The sequence below is a fragment of the Chelonoidis abingdonii genome, chromosome 10 (assembly GCF_003597395.2).
Source record: "Chelonoidis abingdonii isolate Lonesome George chromosome 10, CheloAbing_2.0, whole genome shotgun sequence".
NCBI lineage: Eukaryota > Metazoa > Chordata > Testudines > Testudinidae > Chelonoidis > Chelonoidis abingdonii.
The window spans coordinates 4,641,110-4,660,174 of record NC_133778.1 but is presented as its reverse complement, the minus strand read 5'-3'; the positions used below and the strand labels follow the sequence as shown (position 1 = coordinate 4,660,174).

Here is a 19,065-nt window from a genome sequence, read left to right as displayed (position 1 = left end):
GGCAGAGATTGGCACTCAGAGCCATTTCCTTCATCAAAAGTGACCTTAGCTGGATGATGAATCTGTTGGGGAAATAACCTTGGGAACTCCTGTCCATGAGAGTAGTATTTGACCCACCGAGTGAACCAGTCTGGCTGTAAATATTGTGTAAATATTGACTCGCCTAGCCTAAGGCAGAGTGCTCTGAATGTCAATTACTTTGCTCAGAATAAGGAAAATGATGAGAAGTGGGTCCCTGCATCTCACCAAAACTGAAGTTTGGCATACTCTAGCTTACAGTTTTCTCGGGTCAGCCTGCCAGTCTCTCTATCTAAACCTCATTGTTGTTCCATCCCAGACAGAATGAGGAAAAACAGTCCGTTAAGGTTTTCAGGTTTTAAAGTAGAAACATATGCTGGAGTCAAGAGGGCTTTGTAGCCTGTTCTAAGCAGCGGGGGAGCTCTCCAGCAGGTATTGCTTATTATTAGAGATGGCTTCAGGGGACATGAGGATAATTAGACCTGCCCCTGCCAATAAAAAGAACAAACAAAATTCAAAAAGAAAATATGAAGAGAAATGGTACCACCAAGCAATACTGATTTGCAGTAGATTTTGGAGTATGTTTTTCCCCCCTTTTTAATTCCTATCCTCATTTATTTTGCTATATTTCTTGGGCGTCTGCTTCATCACTACATTATAAATACAAGAATTCTAAAACCTAGAACAACAGCTTGAGAGATTGTTTTACTATCCGCTTTCTCCCTGCCCTAAACGAAAACAATACAGAAGAAAAATACATCTATTTCTTCTGGCAACATTATCAAAATTATCTGATTTGACAGAATTTCTGCCTCCATTTTTCTCCTTAAGATCAGCATAATTGCGATCCGAACATGACCCATGTTCTCTCAGATATTCAGAATGTGTTTGCCCTAAAGGGAGGATACTGAAGTATGTTAATGAATTTGCTACCTGACTGTCAAATACACAAGTAAAGGATCTTGTGTTCGTCTGACTCAACAAACTGTTGATGCCAGAACAACAACTACTATGTAATTGTTTTTGTTCAACTCTGGTATTCTGAGTAATATAAATCAATGGGAGTTTTGCCATTGACTTCAACCGGGCCAGCACTTCACCTCTTGTATGTATTGTCTTCTGTGAATAGGTTGGTTACTATCCAGTTAAACTCTATGAAAAATGAAGACAGGCTTGTTTTTAAAAGTAAATATTTGATAAAGCCTTGGGTAAAGACACTTCAGGGAAAAGAAAAGAAAAATGTATCATTTCACAAACCATTGCCATATTAGTATACATTCAATATTTCCTTCTCCTTTGATGACTATGACCTTATTTGACTTTATAATATAGCCTGGTACTTCTACACAAACTCTGTTTTGTACTTTGAAGGGAATTGTGTGCATATATTTAACTGAGGAGAAATATAAATAATAAAAAATATTAATCATAATAATTAAAAATAAAGTGTGCAAAAGGTGTCCCTGTAGGAAATTCTCTGTTTATTTATTTAGTGAAAAATATATGATTTCTTTGTTGACAAGAGGCTTTTGTCTCTTAAGGAAATAATTTAAGATTTTGGTGAAAATCAATATAATCTTACTGCATCCGTTTCAGATTTTTATCCTCTGTCTTTTATATCCTTCTATGAAGACAGTTTTTGCCTTTGTTTTTATACTACTGCCAACAAAATGACAATTTGTTTCTGCAATTAATCCTCTTTAATAAATGACTCTTCACTAGAAGTAGGCCACTACAGTTGCTGTCTAGAAATCACATTATCCCTCCAATTACTTCCAACATTCAGAAGCTTAAGAAAAGAAAAAATCTGCTTCTGGGGATTTTTGGTTGCAAATGAAATGTGTGTGTCAAGAATAGAACGTTGTGAATTACTGTAATTTCAGCTTTATAGTGTGTGGACAGTAATGGGGGTGGGGGGGAATTATATGCTGTCTGCCGTGGAAACACGTGCATCATCCTGACTGGAGACTCTGCAATACCACAATACAAATTATCATAATTATTATTATCAGCACCATGAAACTAAAATAGTTGATTTATTCAGACAGTTTGTACAGGTATAAATAGCAATGCTTTAGTTACCCGCATTATACCTAGGAAAGACTCAGGTTGGAGAGTTACGTCATATTTGACCAAGGTATCTTGAACCACATTGTTTCTGTATGTGTTAATGTAACCCTATATTGAAACATTCACATACACCTCATATGGAATGTTCTGTTTACTTGTTAATTTATACTTTGAACTGTAATACCTACAGTGTGAAAGACAGATTCTGGAGTTTCTATGGAACAATAGCTTCCTATAGCCAGCTCTGCAAACGCACTTAATCCTGACCTGCAACACGCTGCTTACAAAAGGTTCAGGTAGTGAACACAGACTGAAAAATTGTGCCAAATTACACAGGCCCAGATTTTCTACATTTCCCACTAATTATGAGTGCCCAACTTAAGAAACCTTGGCCTAAGTATCTCAAGTTAACCACACAGAAACCAAGGCACCCAAAGTTTCAAGTGTTTACTGGGGAGTAGGCAAAGCACTAAGCTAGCTGTGCTTGTGAGTTAAACCAGATTTGAACAGTGTCTGCAAAACTAAAGACAAGTGTTAATCTGCCATTGATCACAAAGTGTGGCAGACCCTCAAAACAAACTAAGACTTTGCAAAGTCCAGGGGGACCCACAAAATCTCACTCATCATCTTGGATCCATTCCTGCAAAGTACAAATCCCTGTGGCTGCTTTTAAAGGTTTAAAAGCTTAGGTTTTGTTTGTAAATGCACACTGGAGTGTAAACAGTGTTCAAACATGCCTTACCAAGAGGAAGCAAACTTAAAGGTAGCTAAGGGAATTCATTTCTCAAATGGAGTGAATCCAAAGTGTTACCTGCAAGTAGCATGATGGGATTTTGAGGCTTCCAGTTCTGCCACACTTAATGGAAATATGATTAGTCTAAGTATCACGAATAACTGACGTACGATGGCACCATCTTAAAAGAAATATTCAGCATATCAAAGGACCTGTAATTTAGTTTATTTAAGCAAAAGAAGCATTAACAGGGGTCTGGACGTTACATACAATAAATACAAAACAAAGAATGGATGGTCCAGTTATAGGGCACTAACCTGGGAGTTAGGCACTCCCTGCGCTATCACAGAATGAACTTGGGCAAATCACTGAGGGTGGGATTCACAGGGGGCAGTTAGGTGCTGCCATGCCTAGCTGTTAGACACTCTGCCACCTAGTGCAATTCACAAGCCTGAGTTCAGGCCCAGGGTCTCTGTACAAAGCATGGAGACAGGGATTCACAAAAATCAGCCCGGTGAGCCAAGGAGAGGGGTACAGCCTAAGCCCCACCCTTCCAAAGTAGTGAGAAGTCTCCCTCTACTTGGAATTCACAGCCGTAAACCTCCTGGAGTTAGGCGCCTTAGCCAGGTTCGTGGTTTTTCATGAGGAACAGGGGGGAGGAGGGGAAATGATGTGGAGCAGGGATTTGAATTTAGGTCTCCCAGGAGAGTGCCTTAACCACTGGGATATGGGGTATTTTGGGGCAGGTACCTCTCAATCTCTCCTGTTGGAGCTGTTCCACTGTGTATACATAATAAAATATTCACTGGGCCAATGAGAGGGAATGGGAGTTAGTCACCTAACTCCCGTAGGCATTTTTGGAAATCCCACGAGGTACCTATTGCATCTTTAGGTACCTAAATACCTTTGCAAATCTGGCTCTTCACTAAGTATTATAAATCTAAGCTCTCCACGTAAGAGGTAGATTGCCTTTCTCAGGTGCCACAGCAGCATTATTTCCTACCCCATCTTATTCCTGGTTCACTGGTGGTGTCAGTCAGTGAAGGGATGAGAAGTCCAAGGCAGGTCAGGCCTTCTCATCAAGAAGGATGCCAAAGAGATTTACATTTAGGGGGAGGAAAGTCTACTCCAAATATCTGCTTGGCCAGTTACTGACTAGGGGCCAGTTTCACCTTCAGGAAAGATGCTGCCTTTAATCAAGCATTTTCCTGATGATCTAGAGGCTTAGTAGCAATCAAGCAATTTCTACAGGTGGATTAGGATTTTTGGACACCTTGACTCATACACTGGCATCAGCAATTTGAATTGGTACTCCTAGCTCAATTTAAGAGGTTTGCATGGACTTAACTACAACCATTTAAATATTTATTTTAATTAAAACTGATGCAACCTGTGAGTAGTCAAAGCCTTTAGGCCTGTGTGAAGGACCTGTTAGAAAGGGAAGGTCTTTTCAGTTTCAAAATGGACAAGATGCTAGGGAAAATATGCCTCTAGGTTTCTGGGACTACTTCTGTCTTTCTTTTCTGGCCTGATTGTTTCATCTTCTATCCAGTATCAGAAACCTTATCTGGTGTTTTCAGGTTTCCAGCATCAATCCCAGAAGAGGAGGCCTTGGCAACATCAGAAGTGGAAGGACAATCTAAAACATTTCAAGAAAAGAACAGCTTTTTCCAACATGCTTTCCTTCAGGAGAAAGGCTGCAGATACGATGGGTTGCTTAGGAGCCCAATACTAGTTTTAACTTCCAGTTCCTTTCCCCCTCCTTTTGGGGATGGTTTACTTGATTTTCTGGTAGCCTAAAGTAGAATTACTATGGACTGCTGGGTACTATAGACCATTCACCTTGGATAGGCAATCAAGATCCTCTCTATGCCACATCCCAATGTTCCCCTCCATTCTTTCCAGGAATCTCTCTCATGAAGAATGGCTCAGAGCAGAGTGGAAGTAGGCCTGTAGAAGTAGCATCTCAGAAATACAGAGGGAAAGGCTTCTATTCATGGTACTTCCTCATATGAAAGAGGAAAGAAGATCTTTGTGCCATCATTAACCTCTGGAAACTGAACAGCTTCTTCAGAGAGTTCAGGTTCCACATACTGACAATAATTTCTGTCAGTGTTTCATAGTTTCAGGGCAATGAGAAACTCCTGGATGTTTCTGGCACTCCTGGATGTCTATTAGAGGTAAGTAAACTCCACCCACAATATGGCTACAATCTGTTTGGGGTCTTGATCTTCCATGTCCATTTGTCACTACTGTTTGTTCCACTTTCCTCTAAAGACTGATCTGAGAAACTCAGTTCACAAAGTGCCTGCTTTCACAGAGCCATCAGATTAGCTCAGAGCAGATACATCTGTTCTTATCTGGTGGCTGACCATTAATAGCACAATCTTTCTAGCTTTTTGACTGCAACAACAGTATTTATCAAGCAGCTGGCCGTGGTTAACGCTCCTCTCAGGCATCAGTGTAATCCTGTATCTGGATGAGTGGCCAGTGTAGGCCCATTCACTCCAAATGTAACCCTTCTGCCCCTCTGAGTTGGCAGCAACAAGGGCCAGGTTCAGTATCCAGGGGTTCTGTTTCAATAACACAAGGCATAACCGGCTCAAGCCCCCACCCAGTGACCTGGGACACTTACATACCATACCCTCCTGGGCGCCTCTAGGAGGCAATACTTCCCCTCTCGCAAGCACGGAGTCTGAGTGTAGCAAAATCTTTTTAATAAAGGAAGGAATTCCAATGCGTCATCCATGCGCAGGACACCACAAACAGGAGTTATTTAACACCAAACCATAACCACCCCCGCCAAATACATTGCCCAATGTCTTTCCCCCCTTGGGTTCTAAGTCAATCACCAAGCCAACAACCACAAGTTTCTGGTCATACCACCCCAGAATTCACAGAGTCTATCTGTAGAGTCCCTCCCACAGCGTGAGGGCAGGGCCTGTACGTGGTTCCCAGGCAAATGCGCCTCTCCGTGGTTCTGCTCTCGCCCTCTCCACGAACTGCTGCGCATTACACCGTCCAACTCTGCTCCTCGACATCCCACAAACTGCTCCACTCCACAAGCTGCCTCGTGAGCTGCGCAAGTTTTCCAGCAAGTCAATCATCTGCTCAGTGGCTCTCACCCGCTATCGTGCTTGCTGCCACTCGCCACTCACTTGCCAGCCCACTCCACGTTCCTGTGGTCGCTCCAAGCATCCCATAACCGTCCACCTCCGCAGCTTCTGTCCACAGTAACTTCTAGCTCCCCCTAGTTAGCAATATCAGTCTCCACTCAGTAATTTCACTCTTTTGTGACTTCAGCTCTGAGTATCTCAGCAATAGAGGGGAGCCAGTGCTATGCACATTAGCCAAACGTTAGTTCAGCTAACCACTGTACTAGAGTCTAAGGGAAATAAAAAAATCAACTCTAATTGTCCACAGGGAGAGAAGAGGGGGTGCAATGGTGCTTCTGCTCCACAAGGAGCCTGCACCCAGCCAATACCTGTCCCCAAACCTCTCCTATTCACAGGGTTTTGGAACCCATGTCCCTTGTCGATCAAGTACCACCCAACTGAGGTTGAGTCATTTCTGTCACAAAGCAGTCCCACAGCTCGGCAGTCTGGGATGGGGTAGGCGTGCCTATGCAAATATTTGAGATTTCGCATTCCAGACATTCTTTTCACACTTCCCATACTTCACCACCAGATGTCAGGGTACAGCTCATCCTGACTCTGCTTACACAAGGATTAGAAGAATCACTCAGTCACTGCAGAGTCCCTAGGGCTCTGGGTAAAGGGAGAGATGATCACTCTTGAACCATTCATTGTGTGAAAATCCCCTATTCAGCTTTGAAAATCTCAACCAAGATTCTTATTTTTCACCCTTATAAAACTGGGCCGAACAAGACAGAAGAACTGTAATTCAATACCATTACGGCAGGCTGGTGAATACAGAAAGTCTGTTCAATATCTTTCAATATCACATTCTTCACATTTATAAAACAAATATCTATCTTTAATCATAGTCTGGAGATACTTTACTTTTAAAATAATGCCAATAGAACTCAGAAGTGCTGCCTAAAATAAAAATATTTGGTAACTTTCATGCAGAGTTACAGAAATTCTCACTAAATAGACCAACTCCAGAGTTGTTTGTAAATGGTTACAGTTATCCTTTAGTTACTAGTCAGAGTGGGAGGTGGAAGTAGTTTGGACCTCTGGAATCGTACTACCACTTCAGTTAGGAAGAAATTTTGAGTACCTTTCTTGGTTTTGGATACAACAGTCCAGCCAGGACAATAAAAACCCGTTTTGAACTCTAGTCATTCTTTTCATCTATCCAGAAGAATGAAATGCTTCACCGCTTATCAACGCAAGATATGACTGAATGGTGCTTGGGGTTTGAATTACCATATTTAATTAAATATAAAATACTGAAATGCTTGGGGAAATCCACTGGTGAGATTCCAATGATTGCAATGTATAACCATGTCTATTTTCCTCACTTCCTTTCCACTGTGAGCTCTTTAATGCATCTTTAAAAGGCATTCTTCAGAAAATATATTTTACTGTTCTAGATATGTTTGTTTTAGCCTTAGAAATATTTTGTCTTCCCTATTTTATGTTTTCCTGTATTGTCAGCATTTTAAAAATGTATTTTTGCAATTAAACATCAATGTCACAGAGCTTGTATTTCATCATTATCACTGGTTACCTGACATGAGAATTAAATCCATCGTCTGTAAGTATTGTTCTAACATTCTACATATTTCCATCCATCTGAGACATCACCATTCATGACGGGAAGTGTCATCTTCTTCCTTTGAGTTTCACGCTAGTCCTGCTTCGGGTGTCCAGAAAACAAGTGTGAAAAATCAGGACACTTTTTTTTCCAGATGTATATAAGACAAAGCCCCTTATACTGACATGTATGGTCACCCTAGTCCTGCTATAAGGGACTAGTTAACATTGCCTATGTTGCAAAACAAAAATAGCAAGATCACTGCAAATAAACGCTTGATTGTGATGACTCATAAGGTTGGGCACTTTGAAATAACCTGCTTTTCCTTGATAAATTTGAGCCTTAATACCCTCTCTTGGGGTGCCTTTGTGTATGAGCCTGTTTCTGGTGCTTTCTGTTAGGACTCCTCCTTTTTCCTGGTTTTTCCCTTAGAATCATAAAATCATAGAACTATAGGATTAGAAGGGATGGCAAGTGTCATCAAGTCGAACCCCCTGCCAAGATGCAGGATTTGTTGTGTCTAAACCATCCAAGACAAATGGTTCCAGACGCCTTTTGAAAACCTTCAGCGAAGGAGCTTCCATTACTTCCCTACAGTTTGTTCCATTGTCCTACTGTTCTTACAATTAGGAAGTTTTTCCTGAGATTTAGATTAAATCTTCCATGCTGTAGTTTGAACCTATTGCCTCTTGTCCTGCCCTCTGTGGCAAGAGAGAATAATTTTTCTCCATTTCCTTATGGCAGCTTTTCAAGTATTTCAAGACTGCTATCATGTCCCCTGCTTAATCGCCTCTTTTCCAAATTAAACATAACCTTTGCTCATATGGCTTGCATTCCATCCCCTTAATCCTCTTTGTCGCTCACTTCTGGATCCTTTCCAGTTTCTCTATATCCTTTCTAGACATTGTTTACCAAAACTGGACACAGTACTTTAGCTGAGGCCTAACCAGCGCCAAGTAAAGCAGTGCTATCACTTCCCATGACTTGTATACTATGCCTCTGTTAATGCAACCCAAAACTGCATTTGCTTTTTTGCAGGAGCATTGTATTGTTGACTCATGTTGAGGTTGTGATCCACCACAACTCCCAGATCCTTCTCAGCAGTGATCCCCCATTCTATATTAGGGAAGAAAATAGTGTCTTCGTCTTTGTTGAATTTCACTTTCTTTTCTATAGCCCAGTTCTCCAGTTTATCAAGATCCCTTTGAATTTTAGCTCTATCCTCTTAAGTGTTTGTAACCCTCCCCGCCACAGCTTTGTCTCATCAGCAAATGTGATCAGTATGCTCTCTATTCCTACATACAGGTCATTAATAAAAATGTTAAACAACACCAGACTCCGACAGATCACTGTGGAATCCCCTTGAGACCTCCTTCCAATGAGACAGCATTCCATTAAGTTACTCTTTGTTTGTGGTTGCCCTTTCTTTAGCATATCCTACTCCTACTGTACATGTAAGGCTGTATCAGAATTTGGCTTTGCAAATATTTAGCTGTAGCAAGTCAGTTTTCCAATATCTATTTGAAGCCAAAAAGTAGCTGACGGAAGTCTAGGATTACACATTGCAAAATGCCTCGTAAAACACGTTGCAACAATGTGTTTTTGGAATGAGCAGCAGTCCTAGATTTCAGCACACTGCAGAAGGGTTGTAACAGCCAGATTAGAAGGCCATGAACTCCACCAATTTACACTGGACAGTAGGAACACTATCAAGATGGAGAAAACTAGCAAGGTGATTATCCAAGGGCAATCCTGAAGCAAGGCCCCAAATGATTCCTGCCGTCTCTGGGAGTTCAGCTCTGGGAAAGCAGGGCCCAGATGCCCCTTTTTCTCCTGAGAGTTCAAACAGGGGGATGAAGGGAGTATGGAGGGTACTGAGAGGCAGTAAAGAAATTAATACAGGAGAGTGGAGGAGAAGAACTATTAAAAATGAAAAACGTGGGGACAGGAAAGAAAATATAAAGGGAGAGAGAGACTCATAGAAAGAATGATATAGAAGGTAAACAATTGCATATAAATCGTATGCACGAGAGTGGGAAATAAAAGAGGGCAAGGGGAGAGAGAATGGTATAAAGAAACAAAGAATTAAGACCCAACACCTTTACAACTAGTAAAATATAATGGGCCAAGTCTTTAGCTGTCAGAAATTAGCTCTATTGGTTTTAACAGGGCTATACCAGTTGACAATCTGGACCTCTGAGTTTATGGTCCTATATAGTGTTTGGCTTCAGACAAATATCATTTCCAAGGGGGTCCTATATTCAGCCAGATATTAAAGCTAGACATCTACTACATCCCTAAAGGAAACATCTCAAAGTCCATCTATATAAAATCAATCTGCTTTGGAAACACTGGGCCAAATTCTGAGGCGAGTCCAAGACTAGAAGGGGTCTAGGTTGTGCATCTTTTTCTTGCTTCTGGGCCCACTGATATGTTATGGCTCTGGGTGGAATTCAAGATGTTGTTTCAGTCTATAAAGCCCTGAATGGTTTGGGACCTAGTTACCTCAGAAATCACCCCTCTTCCACAGTATATTGCCACCGCTGATCTAACCAGAAGTTCTCAAGCTGGAGCTTCCTCAGTGTAAATGAAAGAGGGCACCAGGCAGGGTGTTCTCTGTGCTTTGAAACTTGCTCTCTCAACCCCCTGGGTCTGCCAAAACCAGGGGTGGCTCCAGGCCCCAGCACGCCAAGCGTGTGCTTGGGGCGGCATGCCGAAGGGAGCGCTCTGCCGGTCGCCGGGAGGGCAGTAGGCGGCTCCGGTGGACCTCCCGCAGGCGTGCCTGCACAGGGTCCACTGGTCTCACGGCGTGCCTGCGGGAGGTCCACCAAAGCTGCGGGACCACCGGAGCCGCGGGACCAGCGGATCCTCTGCAGGCACACCTGCGGGAGGTCCACCAGAGCCGCCTGCCGCCCTCCCAGCGACTGGCAGAGCACCCCCCGCGGCATGCTGCCCTGCTTAGGGCAGCGAAATGTCTAGAGCCTCCCTTGGCCAAAACCCAGATATGGTAGCCTTCTGGCCACACAACAAAGTCCGTATTTGACCTCTCTTCTCTAAGGCTGTTGTAACGGGAGTGGGTTGGTGGATACATTTATGGGAAATCATTTGCTGATTTTTGTGGTTTTAACCATTGAGGTAGATGTCCAGATCACAGACTGAGTGCTTATCATTACCTTTTTGACATGTAAAATAAATAAAATCAGTCCATTTATACTCACTCACAGCCACTTAGCAATGGGTGACATTTTGAAAATAGAGATCAATTAATGAAAAAAAGCACAAGAACGTGAAACTGAAGAAGGGAGAGAAATATCAAATCATGACCCATTCTGAAAGTTAAAATGTATTTCAATTTGGCAGAAACATCCCTTATCCTGCTTCCTATACTTTAATATTCCTTATATTTAAAAACATCAAGACAATGGTACACATTACTTTTACTCTCTCCTAGGTTGCTGCCGAGCTGGCTGCTAAAGAAGAAGCAGCAGCAGTAAAGAAAAAACCCAAAGAAAAGGGAAAAAAAGAGAAAAAGAAGAAGAAAGGGAAAGAAAAAGGGAAAGGAAAAGAGCAAAAAGGAAAGACGGCTACTGTAAGGCATTTTAAAATATGAATTTGTTTAGAAGTTTGTTAAAGCAGTGAAAGCTTCAGGCCTGTGCAATCCACATGGCATCACTGGCCTCCATCCATTCAGGGCTTCTGCGTGTAGACAAACTGACTTGCCACCATTGCTTTAGCCCCACTTACAGGAGGGTTGGAAGAGGATGAGGTCCTCGTGCATCTTACTTCATCTAAGTTTGATAGCCATGGAGACTTATTTAGGCTTCAAAAATCAGAGGCTTGGGCGGGTGTTTGTGAAGCTGCCTGTATCTGGCAATAGCTGGAGGAAGTCTGTCTGTGGAATGCTGATGTGGGAGGATTGACCCTGGGGGGATGGATGGGAAAGAATACGCTTAGAGGCTGTGACAATGCTTTAGAAGTATGGTGTGTTCTCCACCAAGCACAGGCCTCTGTGGGTATGTCTACGCTGCTGTTCCAAACCTGTGGCTGGCCCGTGTTAACTGACTCAGGCTTGCAGGGCTTGGGCTAAGAGACTGTTTAACTGCAGTATAGACAATGCTTAATTTGTGCCAGGGCCGCCCAGAGGGGGTGGCAAGTGGGACAATTTGCCCCAGGTCCCGCAGGGGCCCCGCAAGCCCTGGCTGAGAATCCTTTCCCTGGCTAGAGGCGCCTTTTTAATTTTCACTCACGGGTGGCGGTCCTGGTCTTTGGCGGCACTTCGGCAGCAGGTCCTTCAGTGCTGCCGAAGACACGGAGTGAGTGAAGGACCCGTCGCCGACTCCGAGCACCGCCCAGTGAGTACAAGCGCGGCAATGGGTGGTACCTTTTTTTATGTCCGCTTCCCTGCTTTGCCCCGGGCCCCCTGAATCCTCTGGGTAGCCCGGGGGTTGCCAGGACTGATTCTCAGGACCTCTAGGCTGGGAAGTTCGTAGCCCTGGCACCGCTGGGCTTGCTGCATCAGTTATGAATGTAAAAATATTACTGAGCCCCAGCACCTCTTTCATTACAAATTAAGCCCTGGGTATAGACATTCAGGCTTGAGCCAGAGCCCAAACTCTAGGATTCTGCAAGATGGGAGGGGTCCCAGAGCTCAGACTCCAGTCCAAGTCCACACATCTATGCTGCAAATTAAACAGCCCCTTAACCCGAGTTCCACAAGCCTGAGTCAGCTGGCACAGGCCAGCCATGGGTGTCTAACTGCAGTGTACACATACCCTTGGTGTGCAGATGGCAGAATGCTGGCTATCACCCTGCCCAAGCATTACCTCTTTGAAGCCTGGATTACCTGGGCAAATTTAGCCCCCCACACCCTTTCACTCAAGACATGGAAAGACCAGCATTCTTCCTGCCCTGTGAAACAGGCAAACTCTTTCCCTGAAACTAACATTTTGCCAATCCAATCTGCATGCTTGCTTATATTCCAGACTAATTTTTTTAAGTACAATTTACTATCTGCAAACCATTTATTTTATAATGTAAACCAATGTTTTCTATTCTGTAAATAGTGGTCATGTTTTCTTCAATTCACTTACTTAAAATGACCCTAAAGTATGAGCTCTTTTAACTTAACATTGTTTGTAGGCCAAATTTATGTTTTTGCCAACAAAACTACTAGAATGCTATCCTCCCTGAAGGCTTTGAAAGGTTGAGATTCTGTTACTCCAATTGGCTTTTTTTCAATAGCAGGTTCATGGAAGAACATACCAGACAAATGATATGCCAACCAGAAGGTTGTGATGGATTTTAGCTGCATTGTCTTAATTCTAAATCAAGCTGTGCAATCAGAATTTTTGACTTTTGCTGTAACAGCAACTTTTGTTGCTTGTGAACTTTCTAGAGTGAGTTCGTTTTTTGTAGATACCATCAATCTTTAATCTTTTAGTGATCATTATCACTTACTGTTAGGAGGAGGGGACTTCTGGGGCCCAGACATTCCCTCACTATAAACTCTTCTGAAGAGAAGTTATACGTTTAGCTCTAACTGTGGGACACTCATATAACATGAAGACTAGGGTTTCTTAGGCAATGTCCATCAAGCTGTCTGGAAAAATAGAAACAGTTGGCCACGAGACTAAACTAAGTGAAATAAATAAATGTCAATCTTTCTAACGTAGAGGTTATCAGATTCTGACAGTGTAACATGGGAGCATCCATTTACAGTATATTGGAAGTAGCTGTCTTCGTATGTCAAAGATACTAAGTGGATAGTCTGAAGAACTTTAAACTCATCCTCTTTTGCTCCAGTCAGGACTACAGAGCTAGCAGAATACCTGCTGCATCCTGGGTTACCACGTCAGAATGCCTCCACTGATTCACACTGGCACAGAGCACCTCTGCACTGCCCCTCCCCTCCGTGCAGGACACAATATAGCCCTAAGAGAAGAACCAACTAACAGTCGTTGTATATCTCTACCTAAGTGAGGGCTTAAAGGAATTATTAGAATTACACTGGTTAAATGACCATGTCAAACAGAGCCATGCAATCTAGGATATTAAGCAGTTCTCTTCAGCCTGAGAAGCATTTACCAATTTGTTCTTGTACTGCTAACTGAGGCCTTGCTTCTAATTCCCCCACTCTTCCTAAATGGCCCTCTCAAAACAAAACCTTAGTATGTCTCTATGCTGTCCCTCAGCTAGTACATTGGAGAGGGTCCTTCCACACGTGCTGTAAAAATGAATTCCAACAGTACTTCAGTTTTTAAGTCACCAAGGAAAAGGTCAGGAGGAAATAGCTTCAGACCCACTGAACATTCTGAACCAATTCTGAGCTTCAATGATTGCAGTGAAATTCACGCTCCCTACTTAAAAATCCAACTTTCCAGTCTTTCATGAGTAGGGTGACCAGATTGAGGGCAGGGGGAGTGCTGCCCGCAGAGCAGTGAGCGAAAAAAAAAAGCGAGTGCTGCCAGTGGAATGAAATATCAGGACAAACACCTAAATATCAGGATGTCTGTCATCCTATTCACGAGATAAGGTGATTGCTTTGTATCCCTTGGTGGATAAACAGCGATATCAAAAATGAGTCCCTGTCCTTTCACAGGTCTGGTTGAGTCTTGGTATGAAATTTTGAAGATTTGCTGAAGAAACAACAGTACAGAACTATGGGGGCTTTATAATTTTTTGTAGTTCTCTTTTCATGCCCCAGCCTCTGTAAAGTAATAATCAAGTTATATCAGGTGTTCTGTGGCTCATTGAGATAGAACAAAGAGAACATTATTCCCTGCTTGTAATACTGGAAAAAAAAATCATCTTGGAATGGTTCAGAAGTATTCTGAAAAGTTCTAATAGAAGGACCTTATTAAAATAAGCGTAGGCTATAAGTCATAGTGACGCGGTCAAAAAAGGCCTTGTTCCTAACTTCAGATTTTTAAAGAAAACAAGATTATGATCCCAGAAGGAGATTTAAATATTCCTTAAGTCTGATAGTGATCTTTAGAAATATGCATTTGATATCAAAGTAACTTCATTCTATTCCCTGTTAAGCGCTGATCTGATTTCCCATTGGGCACTAAGAAAGAAATAACAGAAACCTAGCACAGTATAATCTCTCTTCACAAGCCTTTTATTTTTGTGACTTTTCAAGACATATGTTGAACCATTTGGAACTATTTAATATAGTAATATACTATGTACTGACCTGCTTATAAGACATAAATGTGGCGGTGGTCTCTCTACAAATTTCATCCAGCTATATGGAGCTTAAAACAACATTCTGCCATCAAGGAGATCCACAGGCAGAACCTCTTCACTGTGACCAGGAAAATGTAGCCAAGCAGCACAGAGAAAATCAATTCAGATTCTTCACAGCCTTGCAGCGTGGATTTCCCCATGCAGATCAGTCTGTGGAAAGATTCAAACACATGTTTAGTGCTCATCCAATTGTTACCCCCATATCTGTGGCTGGATTGAAACCGGTATCATCGGTTCAAGGTGCCCCACAACAGTTCACACAACATTGACTCAGCTATTCGATAATCTGAATGTAGAAAAAATATCAAGAAAATAATTCCTTGATCTTTCTAAGACTATGTGAAAAACACTTACTGCTAATGTAGAATTTAGGCCCATATTCATTGTAGCTGTTCTCTATATACTGAATTATTTTAAAAAAAACTATTTAAATATGTTGTATATTAATATTTGAAATGTATTGGCATAGAAAAACTCTTTACTTCAAAGTATAAAATCAGTGAAGTTAGCCATCAAAAAGACTGCTTTGCTTATTCCTAAGGACAAGAGAAATAATTAATATATGTGCACTATACTGTTCACTGGCTAAATAAATTAATGAAGAGCAATTGAGTTTTCAGGCTTCACAGCAATATTTGTGTCATTAACAAAATATAAATGCATGTCTGTTATAAATGCAACTTCTAATCATCTAAATGTCTTTTTGTGTAAAAAGTTTGATTTAAAAAAATTAAAAGCAATGCAACAGGGCTGGCCTGATAGTCTAAACGCAGTCCATCGCATACTGCAGGAGATCCAGATAGGGGTCCCAGACACCTCAGGTCCTGCAGAAGGTGGGAGTGCAGCAGAGAATTTGAGTTCCACAACTGAATCCTCTTGCTTGCATTATTCTTCAGCATACCCCTCCAGCCAATCCTCACCACCTCCTTGTCAAGTCATGCACACTACGGATTAAAATTCCTTCATGCTTCCTTTCTTTGTTTGCCCCAAAATCAACTCCATGCCATCTCCCAGGCCGTTCCCTGTACCTGCAATATCCTTTATGATCCTTCACAGCACACTTCTCCTCTCAAAACCCATTTTTTTCTCTCAAACTGTAATCTTCTAATTGCCTAAAAACAATCCTTATTTCATGACACCAAAGTGCTTATCACATTGTGGCCACAGTGTGAAGAAGAATGATTGGAAGGTAAATAGATTGCCATGCTCAAAGGTCACATCTACACTACAAAAGCAAGTGAGTTTAACAACTTTTAAATTAATGTGACCCAACTGGTTTTGAACATGAACTGTCCCAATCTCTATGGATGAAGTCCAACCATATGATCAGCTTGAAAAATATGATTTAGTTCAGGGGTCTCATCCAACAATTTTCACCAAATAACTTTTTGATAATCACTTATGAAAAATGGGATCAAGTGTAGTTTTAATTCACTATTCTGTGACCTTGTCTTTTTAATGGCTGTCTATTTGGTGATTAATACAATGATATTCTATATTTTCTTCACACAGGAAGAAGAGGAGGGCTGGAAAATGGCTCCTAGTAACTTCCTCCCTATAATGGAGGAAGGAAACAACCAATATAAAGGTCAGTAGAGGGAGATAATAATCATAGTTGGAGCCTTCTTCTAATTAAACTTAGATTGGATGCCGTCCATGTAACATCAAACTAAAGCATGGAACATTACAGAAGTGCAAGCTGTAGACAAAGTCAGATTTGGAAGGAGATTCCTCCTGCACCTGTAGTTGATTTTTGACCTTTCTGGACATCATAAAGCAAGGACCAGATTCCAGTACCCTTACTCAGGCCTTTGTTTCCAATCATACAGTTGACAGTATGCAGTCAAAGCAGTTGCTCTCACTGTAGGCGCAAGATCAGGGCTGTACTCTGTGACTAGACGCTTTGATTTCAAGAGGACGGTTATTAAAGTGAAGTGCTACTCAGTGCTAGGAAAGGTGGCAGAATCAGGCCCAAAGTATTTGTAGTGCATCTGTAAGCGCTTTAATTTTTTGTTATTTTTATTTCAGAAAAGTCATCTGTGCTTATATATAGTATTGACTGGCCACTAAATGGAAAGCTCTATCTAGCAGTTACAACCACATGCCTTACATTTCTTACCCTCTTTCCTTCTCATTCATTGACAAGGCTGTTGATACACACTCTTTCACACTACAGTTGGTCACCATTTTCTGAATGAAAAGATTGGCTGTAGAAAGAGAGCTTTTAAAAATGGAGATTTTTTTTTTCAAAAAGCAGTTGATTTAAATGTTTGTGCTTCCTGCAAAGATTTTTTGCAACTTTTTTAAGTCAAAATGATTAGTCAAAGTGACATCGAAGTTTTTTGTTTACAGAAAACTCTGCTTTTGGCGAATGAAAACTTTTAACGTTTTTGATTTAAAAAAAAAAAAGAGTTTGAAATTTTCCAGTATTTTTCAGCAAAGAGTCCTGTGGCACCTTATAGACTAACAGAAGTTTTGGAGCATGAGCTTTCATGAGTGAATACCCACTTCATCAGATGCATGTAGTGGAAATTTCCAGGGGCAGGTATATATATGCAAACAAGAAGCAGGCTAGAGATAATGAGGTTAGTTTAGTCAGGGAGGATGAGGCCCTCTTCTAGCAGTTGAGGTGTGAAAACCAAGGGGGAAGAAACTGGTTTTGTAGTTAGCAAGCCAATGACAGTCTTTGTTTAATCCTGAGCTGATGATGTCAAATTTGCAGCTGAACTGAAGCTCAGTAGTTTCTCTCAATTTCTCTCAGTATTTTTCAAAAATTTTCAACCAGCTCTGTTCTACCCCTTCCTCCACACTTGTCCCCTTTTCCCTATCCAAATCTCTGCAGTCCATACCCTAGCTACTCAAAGGAGCTACTAAGAGTATTTCTACACAGCAAAGAAAAACCCGTGGCTGGTCAGCCAACTCAGGCTGCAGGGCTGTTTCATTGCTGCATAGACTTCTGGGTTTGGGTTAAAGTCCAAATTTTGGGACGCTCCCACCTCGCAGGCAGGGCTGGTGCTACCATTAAGGCAAACTAGGCGGTTGCCTAGGGCGCCAAGATTTGGGGGCACCAAAAAGTGGTGCCCTCAATTTTTTTTTTTTTTTACAGTAGTTCCTCCCCAAGCGCGCAGTCACTGCTGCACTTCTCCTGCCTCCCAGGCTTGCAGAACCAATCAGCTGTTTGGCGCTGCAAACCTGGGAGGAGAATTAGAGCAGGGCTGCATGCTCGGGGAGGACGAGAAGCAGAGGTGAGCTGGGGTGGCGAGGTGCTGCACAGCTCCCGGGGGGGGCCTCATAGCAGGGGGGGAGCTGCTGCGGGGGTGGGGGCGCCTCAGGGTGAAGGGGGGGCAGGGACCTGCCACAGGGCTGGAGGGCGGGGGCACAAGGTGGAAGTTTTGCCTAGGGCACAAAACTTCCTTGCAGCGGCCCTGCTCGCAGGTCCCTAGAGCCTGGGCGCCAGCCCAAGACAAAAAGTCTACACAGCAATGAAACAGCCCTGCAGCCCAAGCCCAGCGAGCCCAAGTCAGCTAGTCCAGGGAGCCCAAGTCAGCTAGCATAAGCCAGGTGCAAGTTTTTCTTCACTTTGCAGACATACCCCAAGACTCCCCCAACCAGGAGGATCAAGAGTCTCTTGAGGCAGGGCCACCCAGAGGGTTCACGAGGCCTGGGGTCTGCAGCAGCAGGGTGCCCCCACTGCCGAATTGCCGCCAAAGACCCGGCACTTCGGCGGCGGGCCCCTGGGCAGAAGGACCCCCCGCCACAGGTCTTCAGAGCACTTTGGAGGTGGGTCCCAGAGCAGAAGGACCCCCCGCCAGCGAAGACCTGGACTGCGAGAGTTTTCCAGGGCCCCTGGAGCAAGTAAAGGACCCCACTCCAGGGGCCCCAAAAAACTCTCATGGGGGCCCCTGCGGGGCCTGGGGCAAATTGCACCACTTGCCCCCCCCGCCCCCCCCTCCGGGCAGCCCTGTCTTGAGGTAAGAGGCTGAATATAAAGTATGGCTCATGAGCCATAGTGTAAGGCCTCAAAGGTGCAAATAAGCTACAGCTATCTGACCTTGGAATGCTTGAGACCAAACAGGGTATGGCTACACTTGAAACTTAAAAGCGCTTTGAAGTGCGAGTGTGGTCGCAGCGCCAGCGCTGGGAGAGAGCTCTCCCAGCGCTGCAGGTACTCCACATCCTGATGGGGTTTAGCTTGCAGCGCTGGGAGCCACACTCCCAGTGCTGCGGCACGGTTTACACTGGCGCTTTACAGTGCTGTATCTTGCAGCACTCAG

At 43.0% G+C, this 19,065-nt stretch overlaps 1 protein-coding gene across 3 annotated transcripts in view; it reads left to right on the top strand.

Annotated features, from left to right (window-relative positions):
• The window catches only part of DRC11 (dynein regulatory complex subunit 11), a 156,961-nt gene that overhangs the window by 85,012 nt on the left and 52,884 nt on the right, over positions 1-19,065 (top strand). For all 3 annotated transcript variants that reach the window (XM_032800046.1, XM_032800047.1, XM_032800045.1), the window contains exons 8-9: positions 10,995-11,132; positions 16,304-16,379. In XM_032800046.1, coding sequence (XP_032655937.1) covers positions 10,995-11,132; positions 16,304-16,379 — 214 coding nt within the window. The remainder of the gene's footprint in view (positions 1-10,994; positions 11,133-16,303; positions 16,380-19,065) is intronic.